Source organism: Aethalodelphis obliquidens, unplaced genomic scaffold (assembly GCF_003676395.1).
Source record: "Aethalodelphis obliquidens isolate GAN/ISIS:26980383/991018 unplaced genomic scaffold, ASM367639v1 scaffold4, whole genome shotgun sequence".
NCBI lineage: Eukaryota > Metazoa > Chordata > Mammalia > Artiodactyla > Delphinidae > Aethalodelphis > Aethalodelphis obliquidens.
Window position 1 is genome coordinate 59,726,973 of NW_020837948.1, and position 13,236 is coordinate 59,740,208.

Sequence of the window (13,236 nt, forward strand, 5' to 3'; positions counted from 1 at the left end):
ACCCAGGCAAACAGGCAACAAATGGTAAGGCACATGTGAACTTGACATAGAGAGGAGACATCTTAATTTCCTGGTAAGGACCCACCTTCAAGTGAAGAATTTCCCAGGACAGTCCACCCAAGAGGCAACTCCAGATGGGTCAGAGCCAGCACGAGCTCCTCGTCCAGAGCAGGCAATGCTCCCGCCGTCAGGGCAAATGGGGTCAGCAAGGTCTGGTGGCTACTGGCTGTGAGGCGATCGGCTTGGGTGACCAGCAAACGAGCCAGCCTGCAGGCCATGTTGTCCACATAGGTCACGGAGTCAGAGCCCATGGTCACAGGGGAGTAACCTTCCGAGCAGAGGCACACAGACACTGTCACCGTCTCCTGAAGCCTGTGGCCTGGATGACAAGATAGTGAACAGTTCACCCAGAGTCTGCAGAAGATGCTCTCCCAGTGTCCAAAGCTTTGGCCTGAGCATACGACACGCTCCAGGAGAGCAAGGCAGAAAGGAAATGCGGCCAATTATCTTTAAATGCTGCCAAGCCTGTGGGTCCAAATGAACACTGACCCCATCTTCTTCCAGTGACTCCTGATTTTCAAACTGACCTTTATGAGCTCTGACCATCTCAGGGCTGCTTTCCCATCATTACCACTGTTATTTGGCATAGCTTCACCTTGTACTTCTAGCCAACCATCAAATTCAAGTTTGTCGTCTTAAAGGCCTTTGCCCTTTCCTGTTCTGGCATTTCCTTCTGAGTCATATGTTTTTAAATATTTATTTAGGTGATAGTTTTATAAGGTAGCACCACAAAGTTACACAAGTTTACCCTAGTTCCTCAGAGTTCTTCTGAACGTGAGTAGGGTGGGTAAACACTTCTCAACAGAAACATTATATATACTGTTCATTGGCCCACCACCACTTCTGAGAATGGCTTCTCTGTCTTGTCGATGTTCTTAATACTTCTGTTGGGTGGTCGCCTAATCCTGCTACCCGTCCCTCTCCTTACACTCCATTTTACCAAGGTTGGTGAACTTCCACCCAGGTATGTTTGTATGTTGTCCTCGGCAGAATGTCCAGGAATTACCACCACCAAACTTCTGTGATCATGATATTAATAGCTGGACAGAAGAAGGGCTAACATTCAGCCACCACTGGCCCCCAAGCAAACGCCTAATGGGTGCAAATCATCTTTACTCTGCCTTATCCCCCAAAGCTTTTCCCCAGAAGCTATGCTGCCAGGCTTCAAGGAATAAGAGCGTCCCAGGTTTACCAGGCAAGAGCTACTGCTATCGTCACATCATTGCCTTTTTAAAGTGGTCCAATGGTACAGCACAGAGTGGAGCCCCTACCCCCAGACCACACACGTCCACTATACACTACAGAAAACTGTTGTACCTACTTTGGAAAGGTACCCTGGTAAAGCTGTGTCCAGGAAAATGTACGATTCAGAAATGTGGAACTGTCTGCAGTGAGTTTGTTAAAACCAAGGTAAGAACTCTCCCTTCTAAGCAGGCCACAATATAATCATAAAAGATTTTCTGTAACACACAAGGAGTAGGAAGGAGGTTCACCCCTACACGCAAGTAAAGAAAAAGACAAAAGTTTTGATGTTAGGAGTGGCGCTTTAGTTATTATTTTTATTCTTTCTCTTATAAGAGGCTGATAAAAAAAAAAAGAGAGAAACCAAGAAAACAGGGCCAAGCTAAATGCAGCAAAAACATCAATGTAAATGCCAAAGCAAAAGGGAGAGGCAAAAGAGACTAGCAGCCAGTATAACTCTGTGCCATTAACGTGGTTTGACTTTTTTTCTTGTGAGGATGGGAGTTACTGGGCCTGAGAGAGAAGCGCTTAAAATTGCCCAAGGCTTCCCTGGTGGTGCAGTGGTTGACAGTCCGCCTGCCGATGCAGGGGACATGGGTTTGTGACCCGGTCTGGGAAGATCCCACATGCCGCGGAGCGGCTGGGCCCGTGAGCCATGGCCGCTGAGCCTGCGCGTCCGGAGCCTGTGCTCCGCAACGGGAGAGGCCACAGCAGTGAGAGGCCCGCATACCGCAAAAAAAAAAAAAAAAAAAAAAAAAAATTGCCCAAAGCCCCAGAAATTGCACAATAGATTGATTCAGTGACCAAACCCAGGTAGGTCTGAAAGGTCTTTGTACATCACTACAATTCTCTATGTCTGTGTTTGCATGTTTCCTGTCTTCCTTCTTCCCGTATGCAACAGATATACTACAGAAGCACTTAGAAACATTTTTCTTTTAAAAATGAGGCCAGTCTTACCTATTAAAAAATTGAAGGTTCCCTCTATGATACAATTTAAGAAGGCCTAAGAGACCCACAGTTAAAACCAACCAATCAACAAACAAGAAAAACACCACAAACCCTCCTTTCCTGCAGGTAATGGCATATTAATTGCACCTTTAGTCTACAGCTTGATGTCTCAGATGTACAACCCACATGCCAATGAAAATACAAAACAACTGTACCTGAGGAGGGGCTGTTACTTCATGATAACACATTAACACGATACATTAATTTGTCATCTGTCACCGTGGTACTTGAAGACAGCTGGGAAAATTACAGGTTTCAGAATGTGAACATTTTGGTGGTGGGAAGAGACAGTTCTGGAAGCTGAGATCCAGCAGGGAAGTGTCTGGATGGACATGCTGCTAAGGAAGGAACCCCTGCCACCCAAAAGAGCAAAGCAGAGAGCAGCTGCTGGACTGACCACAGGAGAATGAAGACCACTGTCAAGTATCTCAGATCTGCCTGAGCTGCCCTTGGCCACGGCCCCGGGACTGCAGGCAGCAATACGAAGACAGAGCGTCTTCTCCACGGGATTGCATCCAGGGCACCCCCAACCTGGAGGTTAAGTCCAAGGTGGGCTGCTCAGGGAGCTGCAGACACAGCTGGAAGTGGCTCAGACGTGAGATAACCCAGTGTGAGTGTTCTTCCTTACATACACATACACACACACACACACACAAACGCACAAACACACATTCTCACACACACATACACTCTCACTCATACCCATCCCACCTCGGAGCACCATGAAGGTGCTCACAGACAGGTTTTTCAATGGCACGATAAAGAGGACACCTCACCTGGAACGCTGGATTGGAGAACGTTATCCTCCGTGCGCTCTGCAATCACGATGTGTCTCTGATGAGATCCGTTATAAATGAAGTAAAACTCGGCATCTTTAGGAAGATAAACATTTTTGCCAAACTTCGCATAGACCGTCATCTGCCCCTGAAAAATGAACAAATCAAGGTATCATCACACTTCCTCGTCCTGGCTCTAAGAAACCACAATAGAAAGGGCCCCGAGGGCTTCCCTGGTGGCGCAGTGGTCGAGGGTCCGCCTACCGATGTGGGGGACGCGGGTTCGTGCCGCGGTCCGGGAGGATCCCGCGTGCCGCGGAGAGGCTGGGCTCGTGAGCCATGGCCGCTGAGCCTGCGCGTCCGGAGCCTGTGCTCCGCAACAGGAGAGGGCACAGCGGTGAGAGGCCCGCGTACCGCAAAAAAAAAAAAAAAAAAAAAAAGGGCCCCGATACAAAACAGGGTCCTTTGTAATGTTCATTTGATGTGGGCGAGCCCAAATATCGTGAATCCTTCTTCCTAACAACAATGTTTTGGACGACAGGGCGATGTTTCCTGATCTATTTAAGTATGCGTGTCAGAGCTGGTTTGTTCTGTTTTCAAAACTGAAGAAGTCAGAGCATACAAAAGAATTTCTTTATTTACTAGATGTGCAATTGTGATACTTGGTTGTATTTTACTTTCTTTGAATTCCTACTACCTGATGAACATCATTGCTTGTATTAATTTTTTCCTGTACCTGAGATACCACCATACTATAAAGCTTCAAAATAACTATTCTTAGCCATGTCCTTCCACTGTACTGGACCACAGTGGCTTGTAAGAACCTTAATTAAATATTCACAAACATTGCCAAATAAACAGCACTATGTGATCCAACACTTGCTGTGCCCTTTCCCACTGGTTTGTCTTCTCTGATGGATTTCTCTGTCTTCTTTCTTATCTAGCCTGGCCTCACACTTTCTCTTGAAAGCTTCTGGTTGGCACAAAGCCCTGCTAAATATCCTGGTCCCAAGGAGAGGAGCTGCCAGCCTGGGTCACTGAGGCACACTCTGAGGAAGGAAGGAAGGAAAGAATGGATGGGCAGCAGGCTAATGCTCCCCAGTATATCATAATCCAGAGGCGGTGTCGGGCCCTTCAGTAAGTGCTACAACCAAGGCAGCAGGGACGGATGGGCCTGCCAGATTGTCTGGGGCCTGGAAGGCTTCAAGGATTCGGGATGCTCCCTCCCCTCAACCACAGAAAGGCAATACAAAGGGGGCCTCCAGGGAGCAGGTACATACCACCCAGCTTGTGGGAGTGGCAGGAAAATGGAAACCAGGAGGTGGGAAGGGTCACCCACTTTGGAGGGCCTCCAGAGCTCAGCCCAGTGTGGAGAAGCATCTGGGCTTTTGTGTGCTTGCCCAACAAAAACAAACCCACTCTTCGAGAGTTCCTCAGCCCGTGACAGGAGAGAAAAGTGAACACAGAAAAGCCTCCACCGTCTCCTTGACATCTGTTTGCCTTTGATGATAATTAGCATGGTATTCCTTAGGATATCAAGAGGTAGGTCAATCAAGGACCAAAAAAAAATCAGCGTGGACCTCCTCTTTCCAGTAACTACATGGTTGTTCTAGCTAAAATTTTAAAAATAAACGGGCTATGTTTCCCTAGTGGTTTGCAATCCATCACACACATAAAACATCATCTTGAATCCTTAATAGGAATAAATACACATTGTGGAGTTCTGAAAAAAAAAAAAACCAGTTCACAGTTTTGAATTGTCCTTTCTCTGTGTGTGTGTGCGCGCGTGCCCACACACAAACACATAATCAATAGAAAGTAACACGCCAAGAAAAATCTACCATGCAATAGCTTCCAAAAAAAAAAAAACGAAGTTCAGGAAGAGGATCCGAAAAGCAAAAAACAATAACAAACGTCTGACATGACAGACAGAGGAAACTTAGATGAAATTCCATTTCCTAAAAACAGAAGAACAGCTTGCTTTAGTCATGTTCCCGGTTTCTAAAGAGACTGTTAATTATCCACGGACAAAATCTGAACCGACCTGTTGGTGATACATTTTTGTAATGCTAGAAAATAAACTGTATAAACAGATCAAAGTTTTCCACAGATCACAAGGATATCTAATCTGTATCTATTCGAAACAACGATCATATTACTACTTGATTTGGTTAGGCGAACCAGGACCACAACTTATGAAAGTGTTTGCAACCCTTTTCAAAGCAATACAACTCCAAACAGGAGGGTTTTTAATTCAACCATGCCTCCCTTTCAAGACCATACCAGGCTTTATATTGGTCAAAGAAGATAAATAACAGTCAGGTCAGAAATAAGACAGGGCCATTAAAGAGAGATGCTCAGAAGTCTTAGCACTAAGAATAATTCAGCAATAAAAAGGGTCTCTCATTTGCTAATCACAAAGAGATCAGAAAGATATGGTGAAGAATATTATGGGAGGAGGAGGGAGGGGATGATATAGAAACGAACAAAGAGACCCAATGAGATAGAAAGGAATGGGGGGTGGAGTGGCAGGAGAGGAAGACAGGGAAAGGAAATATGAATATGAACAAGAACGTTTTCATTCAGAAAAGCTGGACAAAGCTCAAAGGAGATTTAGATAAAGCTACCAAGAAGACCAGCAGAAGGAATGAGCTTCTCGTCATGTGCTGAGGAACAAGCACAGCATAAATGATAAGGCACAGGTGACAATTTTTGACTAAGATGGAGGACTTTCTAATCACTGTGGCCATTCAAAATCTACTTTTCTCAAAAGGCCACTCATTTTATTAATGGCGAAGATAAATTCCAATGTACAGATTTCCAGTGTGTCGCCATTATTTCCCCATCTGGATTTAATTGCATACTTTGTTTTAGGCAATTGAAAACTATAAATTTTTGTAAATGAATGTTGGCATCAATATCAGAATCATTCTGCTTCTATGCAGAAAAAATAGAGATGTGTTATATAACCTTTCTGTCAATTCACTATATTCCAAATTAAAAAAAAAAAAAACACTCAGCTACTTCACTGAAATTCCTGGAAACAATAAGAGTCTTAATAGGCAAAATGATCTTCCCAAATTAATCTGTAGATTTAATATACTCTAATTAAAACTGAAACTAAATTTGTCAAATGAAACTCAACAAGCTTACTGTAAAGTTCATCTGGAAGAATAAATACACAAGACTAGAAGCAAAAGTTTTGAGAGAGAGAATAATGTTTGAGCTGTGGGGGGAGGGATCAGACCATCAGAATTCCATGGCAGAATTTCCTGCCTTGGAAATTATGTAATAATAAAGGTGGCATTTCCAATCAGTGGGGAAAGAATGAACTATTCAATAAATCATTCTGGTACAGTAGCTATCCATCAGAAGCAAAAACATTCTTCACACCAAATACTTAAATTCCCAATTAATTCAATATTGAACTTAATCCATAAGTGCATAAAATTAGAAAACTGTCTTAAATTTTTCATTTTTGAACAAAATGATAGCAATTAAAGCTATCTAAATTTCATCTATACTGACACCACCCTAGTTTATCAACCTTTTTAAATTTTTCCTATTTCCTTCCAGTCTTTGTTCAATGCACAGCTAATTATTACATAGTTATACTCATGGCATAAATACACATATGGTTGTACTTTTCGCCTATCAAAAGCATTTTTCCATGTTGTTACAGTTTTTGGCACCATTTTTAATAGCATTCCATCAAGTGTTTGATGTTCCATAATTTACTTAATCATTCCTCTATTGTACATTAAGGGTATTTGTAGCTTGCTAATATTATTAAAAAAATACTACAATAAATACTTTCATGTGTATTGTTTTTATGCTTTAAATTACTTTTTTAGAGTAGAATTCCAGAAATGAGGCCAAGAATGGGCACAATTGTCACCACTGCTTTCCAAAAATGTATCGACTTTCATTACCACCTGTGCTGGTCAAGAGTATCATTTTCATTCCAACTTTGCCAAAACTTTCTTTTTTATTATTTCCTAAGTTGACAGATAATAAACAGTTCCTCATTGATTTAATTCCTATTTTTTCCACTGCCACTGAAATTTATTGCCCATTTTTATCAAAGCCTATTACTAAATGGTACCAGCAATGTTAGTGGCCTGATGAAATATTGCTTTAAAGAATTCTAGTCTTCCCTCTTCTCTTTACATCTAAGTTCACCTTTGCCATAGGCAGGCCAACATTTTCACTTTCCCAAATGAACCCATTGAGAACAACATCAAAATCATCCCCTTTCCCCTGTTACTTTCTTGTGGCCAAATCAAAAGCACCCAAACACTCCTGCAAAACCACCAAAGGTCAGGTAACACGGAAAACAGGAATAACTAAGGTAGAAAACTTAACTAAGTATAATCACACTAAATATCTCTCAATATAAGCACAAACAAAAAAAAAAGTTAGGCAAATTAAACCAACATTTTTTACAATCAAGTATCCCCCTAGAGAAATTCTACTTGTAAAACTCATCAATAATTCTCAAAGATCAAACCTTCTGCTGAAATGCTGTTATCACGTATGGATTTCACCAAAGAAACCAAAGGGGTATTAAATGTATTTGCCACCATAAACTATTCCATCCAACTCTCCCAGCTCCTCTTCCAATGGCATTTAAAATGGAAATGGACAGTGACCTTGATGTGCATATTCTAAATATTTTTTCATTCATCTACAATGGTCTCTAATTCAAGTTCTCTAATACCCTGAATAAGCTGGTGGCTGTATTATCTTGATCACTGAGTATTCTTGTACTAATGTTCTCCTTCCCTCTCTCCCTTTCTTCTCTCTCACCCTCTATAGACAATGTATCTGTGTTTACTTTGTTCATAACAGCGTCATTTGCTGGACAACCACCTTAACTATGTAGTTTCTAAAATACCTGGCATGACAGGCAGTAAACAAATACTATAGTTTCAAATGATGGCAATGAGAACAAAGTGTGCATCCTTTTATAGTGAGGTTTCTTCATCTGTGGCCACAGAAAGAGTCCATATGGGTCTCAGTTGGTCTGCGAACCTCTAAAAATTATGAGCAAAACTGTTTATGTGCATGTGTGTCCAGTTTTCTAAGGAAAGGTTTATGATTTTTACCACATTCTCAAAGGCATCCAAAGGTTCAAAAAATGTTATGAACCATAGTTTTCGTGGTAACAAACAAAAATGGGAATTTAATAAATGCTTTTTATTGATAATTGTCACCTTTTCATATGACAGTAAGACTGTTCTGTTTTCTAAGGTATTCTAGTATTCTACACAGCCTTTACATGGGATGATTTTTTGACAGAAGTACAATGAAGGTAAATGCTAATTGACATTAAATATTACAATAAATGTTTCCTAATACATGCCATTAAAACCATTATCATAATATAAATATAGCACTCTAAGTGAACTATCAAATTTGATTTTTTGTTTTTAGTATTGGAATCTTGACCTCTTCATAGTAACCAAAAAAAAAAAAAGTTAGTAATTCTACCTAGAGACTTCTCTGCAGAGCACAGTGTGTTGAATGTTGTAAGATCCTTAACAAATAAATTTTAAAAAGATGCATTGTCCCATGTCATAGGTAAGTGAATAAAAGTACAGGTGCTAGTTAGTACCGGCACTAACAGGATCCCAGAGCCAGATGAACAGTATTGGGCTTCTTGCTTTCTGCCCCACCCTCTAAGTTATACTATCTTTACATTCCTCAAGCAAAATTCCAAAGAAAGGGCTGTGGGCACAAAATTTTTTATTTCTAATTACTGTATTCAACTCAAGTATTTCTTTAAAACAAAGTTTGAAAATGCAAAAATTACTTCCTATATGTTGTGTGCACATATTAGATATAAATGCATATCTGTAGACATACATATATTATTTTATACGAACAGTACATAAAGTGATTTCTCATGTATTTTCTCATCTTATTCCCACAATAATGTCTGGAAAGTATTATGATGATTTTTATTTTATAAATGAGAACACTGATACTACTCTCAGGTCCAGTGTGTGGCAAAGCCACAAATAAATCTAGATCTTCCTGTTTCAGGCCCAGCACACTTTTCTCCCCAACATGTCATGGTACAAACAGCAAGTGCTCAGGTATTAATTGATTTATCTACACCTTTACACTTAACTCAACATTTATTTTATGTACTGAATACAAGGATTCTCATCCTGAAACCCATGGGTAGAGGTGGGGTTGAGAGGGAATGGGAGGTAGGAGAAATGTTGCTTAATCCCCATGAAGATATATGCACAGTTTTAAGCATTCATCTGGGGAGAGTGTCTGCCTTTTAACCAGAGATTCCTAGGAGGGTACAAGGAGCATATGATTCAAAAAGGTTAAGAACCGCTGATTTAAAGCATCTTTCGTACAGTGTAAAATATAAAGGTCATTAAAATTTACTATCCAAACCAAATCTAAGTCAACAAAATTCAGTTGAATATAAATTGGTTAGATCCAGGGGAAAATATCACAATGTCATTTTTTTTAAGGAAGGTAAACCAAAATGAGCTAAAAGACTTATATGTTTCTTCAGAAATAGTCTTTGGGGTAGGAATGGCTTTTTTTCCCAGACAGGATGAAATAGAACAGAACAGGCCAACATTCCTGCTGATAACAAGAAAATAAAGACTGAAAAATTAAAAGTAATATTCTTAAAAGCATCAGAAAACTATGGAATTGAGAATAAAATATAATAAAAACTCTGGAAAGGGCAGAACCCCTCTGAGAGGTTACAGAAGCTAGAAGACAATGGAATGGTATCTTTAAAACAATGAAAGAAAGTAAGTGATGACCTAAAATTCCCCACCTAACAAAAATATTCTTAAAAATGAAGTTGAAATTAAACGTTTAAGACACATACTGAGGGAACTCACTGCCGGCAGGCCAGCACTAAAATAATTACTAAAAGAACTTATTCAAGAAAAAGTAAAATGATCTCAAACAGAAACACGAAAATACAAGAGGCAGTGAGGGGACTTCCCTGATGGCGCAGTGGTTAAAAATTTGCCTGCCAATGCAAGGGACACAGGTTCGAGCCCTGGTCTGGGAAGATTCCACATGCTGCAGAGCAACTAAGCTGAGCCTGCGCTCGAGAGCCCCGCGAGCCACAACTACTGAGCCCGTGTGCCACAACTACTGAAGCCCACACACCTAGAGCCTGTGCTCCACAACAAGAGAAGCCACTGCAGTGAGAAGCCCATGCACTGCAACGAAGAGTAGCCCCCGCTTGCCACAACTAGAGAAGGCCCGCGCGCAGCAACGAAAACCCAATGCAGCCAAAAATAAATAAAATTAAAAAAAAATAAAATTAAATAAATAAAAACACTATGAACTATAAACTTAAAAAAAAAGAGGCAGTGAGGCACAATGAAGTGAGTAAATATAATTAATACCTAATGTACAAAATAATAATTAAAATGTCATGGAGTGTAAAGTATTTGTACAACTACAATGTCTGACTACAGTAACATAAAAGGGAAGTGGAATTAGAGTATCTAACAGTTCTGGAAAAATGTTAAAAGTAATAACTTACTATATTTATAATATGTCAAATCTACATGTATGTTGAGAGTAACCACTAACAGAATAGTAAAAGAATGTAAAGCTAACAAGTCATAGAGTAAAAAACGAAATAGAAAATACTCAAAAACATAAGACAGGAGAAATTAAGAACATAAAACATGTGTCAAATAGAGAGTTATATGATAGATATTAATCCAACTATATCAGCAATTATATTAAATATAAACAGACTGACCCAAATACAATACTGAGACAGTTAGGTATGGATTTTTAATTCGATAACAGTTACAATACCTATATGTTGCTTACAAGAGACACGCTAAAAATAACACAGAAAGTTTAAGTAAAAAGATACACTATGCAACACTAACCAAAAGAAAGCTAGTAGAGCCAAAACAGTATCAAAGTAGTTTTTAAACCAAGACATATTACTAGAGAAAGAGGAACTTTTCATCATACAGTGTAAGTTAAACAAGATGATACAGTATTAAATCTGTATGCATCTAATACAGACATAGCTTCAAAATATATAAAAGAAAAACTGACAAATTCACAATCACAGTGGGAAACTTTAACATGGCTCTCTCAATAGCTGATAGAGCAAGCAGACAAAATTGACAAGGATATAAAACATCTGAATTATACAATTACCAAGATTACTAATCAAAAGGAATAATTACCATAAATTAGATGTATACAGTAATATTTATTAAAAAGGCATCCATTATCAAAACCTCTGCATTAAACTCAGTTAAACATAGACACAAGCATAAAAAATTCTTGACGACTTTCGCATTTGGTGAAATGATTCACCACTATAGAATTGAAATAGCCTTTGTTTCTGTAACACAGCTAAACTGAGTGAAAAACAATTCATGACGAAGGTCAGTAAATGACTCTAGATTCCTCACAAGACCAGAAGCAGGCTTTAAAAAGTTGCTTAGCTTACTTCCTTTTAAAATCACTAACTTACTCACAGATTCCATAAAAACATAGAACTCCTAGAAACTGAAAACAAAAACTGATACTTCAAGTAGATCACAGTAGGAAATATACTGAGTTGGATATAAGAATACTTAAACTATAATCTCTACCCTTCCATTATCCCAATATTTCTTGAGGAATAAATGTCCTGCACTTGGTTCCAAAACCATCAACTGAAAAAATTCAGAATGAAGCAAAACGCCATTTAATAGTTGGATATCAGTGGGGATTTTAGTCAATAATCAACCAAGTGTGAGTTATCACTGAGACAGCCACCCAAAAATGCTAATTCTGCTCAACCCTACGTTGAAGAAAATCTAGTAAGTTCATTAAGAATGGTTACGGTCCAGCTCTTCTCTATACCTCTCAGACATACCTGGGCCATGGAATACTTTATTAGAAATATAGATAAAACTGACAACATGTTCAGAGGAAAGTGACAAGGATGCTGCAGGGACACAGAAACCATGCTGTCCAATGAGGAACAATTGAAGGAACTGGGACTGCTTTGCCAAAGGAGAAAAGACTCATGACTAAACGGTCACTGTCACAAATATCTGAGGGTCTGCCATGCAGACAAGGGATTACACGTGTTCTGCAGGCCCCCAGGGGAACGCATAAAACAATGGAGGGAAGGACAGGGCACAACACAGAGTTCAGTTCCACAGTGAGAGCCTTCGAAGGATCAGCGATGTCCAAAGGTGACTTGGATTACTTCAGCTTAGGAGGAATAAGCACTACCAGGAGATGGTGCCTTTGATGTTTGGTTTTGTTTTGCTTATTTGTTTATTCTAAGAGAATGGGGCTAACTATCTAGACTTGAAAGTCTAGAATTTGTCACACCATGTATATAATTCGACATTAACAGCTTCAACATAAGAAAAATGGGAGGTCTAGATAAGTGGTGTTTGGGACCTGTTCAATTTCTCCCTTATTTTTTTGCTTTGGTTTATTTCCTAGCTCCTTGGATTGATGACTAGTTTATTTTCACTCTCTGCATTGGTGGTCTCCAAACTGAAATCAGGGGAACCATAGGTTCTAATGGAGGAATGTTGGGACTTTACAAACTTTCCTTTTAAATTTCATTTTGGAAAATATGGTTTCAATTATATTTACATCTAAAAAGATTGCATTCACTTAAATGTATTATCTACCAAAATTTAATACACTGGAGAAGACTTGAACTGCTAGGCTAAGTCACTGCTCTCATTGAATTAATAAATGTAATAAATTTGAAAAATATAGCTATGATAAAGTTTGTATCAAGTTTACACATCATTCTCCATAATACTTTGTGTGGGGGGGAAAAAAAGATTTCTCCTTCAAAAAATAAAGTTTCAGCACCTCTATTTAGGGTCTCTAAGGCCCCTCTGACTCTAGGACACCCTCTGCTATATAGTCTATATTGGAAAATAAAGTCCTATTAGCTCATTTTATATTTCATAGCTCAAGCTTTACATTCACAACACGGTAAACACTATGTTTCCCCAATTTCATATTCAGGTTGAACCCACGCAGACAGTAATCTCACATGGTTATTTCTAACATTTGAAGTCTACAGATTTATGTCAAACCAAGTGGTGTCTGAAGGTCAGTGTAGGTCAGCTGACAGGACTGAACACACCATACCAAAACC

At 39.5% G+C, this 13,236-nt stretch overlaps 1 protein-coding gene across 7 annotated transcripts in view; it reads right to left on the reverse strand.

Annotated features, from left to right (window-relative positions):
* Window positions 1–13,236, reverse strand: part of ARHGEF28 (Rho guanine nucleotide exchange factor 28) — a 311,929-nt gene that overhangs the window by 186,097 nt on the left and 112,596 nt on the right. For 6 of the 7 annotated variants that reach the window (XM_027100839.1, XM_027100838.1, XM_027100842.1 and 3 more), the window contains exons 3-4: window positions 3,087–3,234; window positions 86–379 (exon numbers count right to left, since the gene is read on the reverse strand). In XM_027100839.1, coding sequence (XP_026956640.1) covers window positions 86–379; window positions 3,087–3,234 — 442 coding nt within the window. The remainder of the gene's footprint in view (window positions 1–85; window positions 380–3,086; window positions 3,235–13,236) is intronic. The other variant, XM_027100840.1, reaches the window with a different exon arrangement.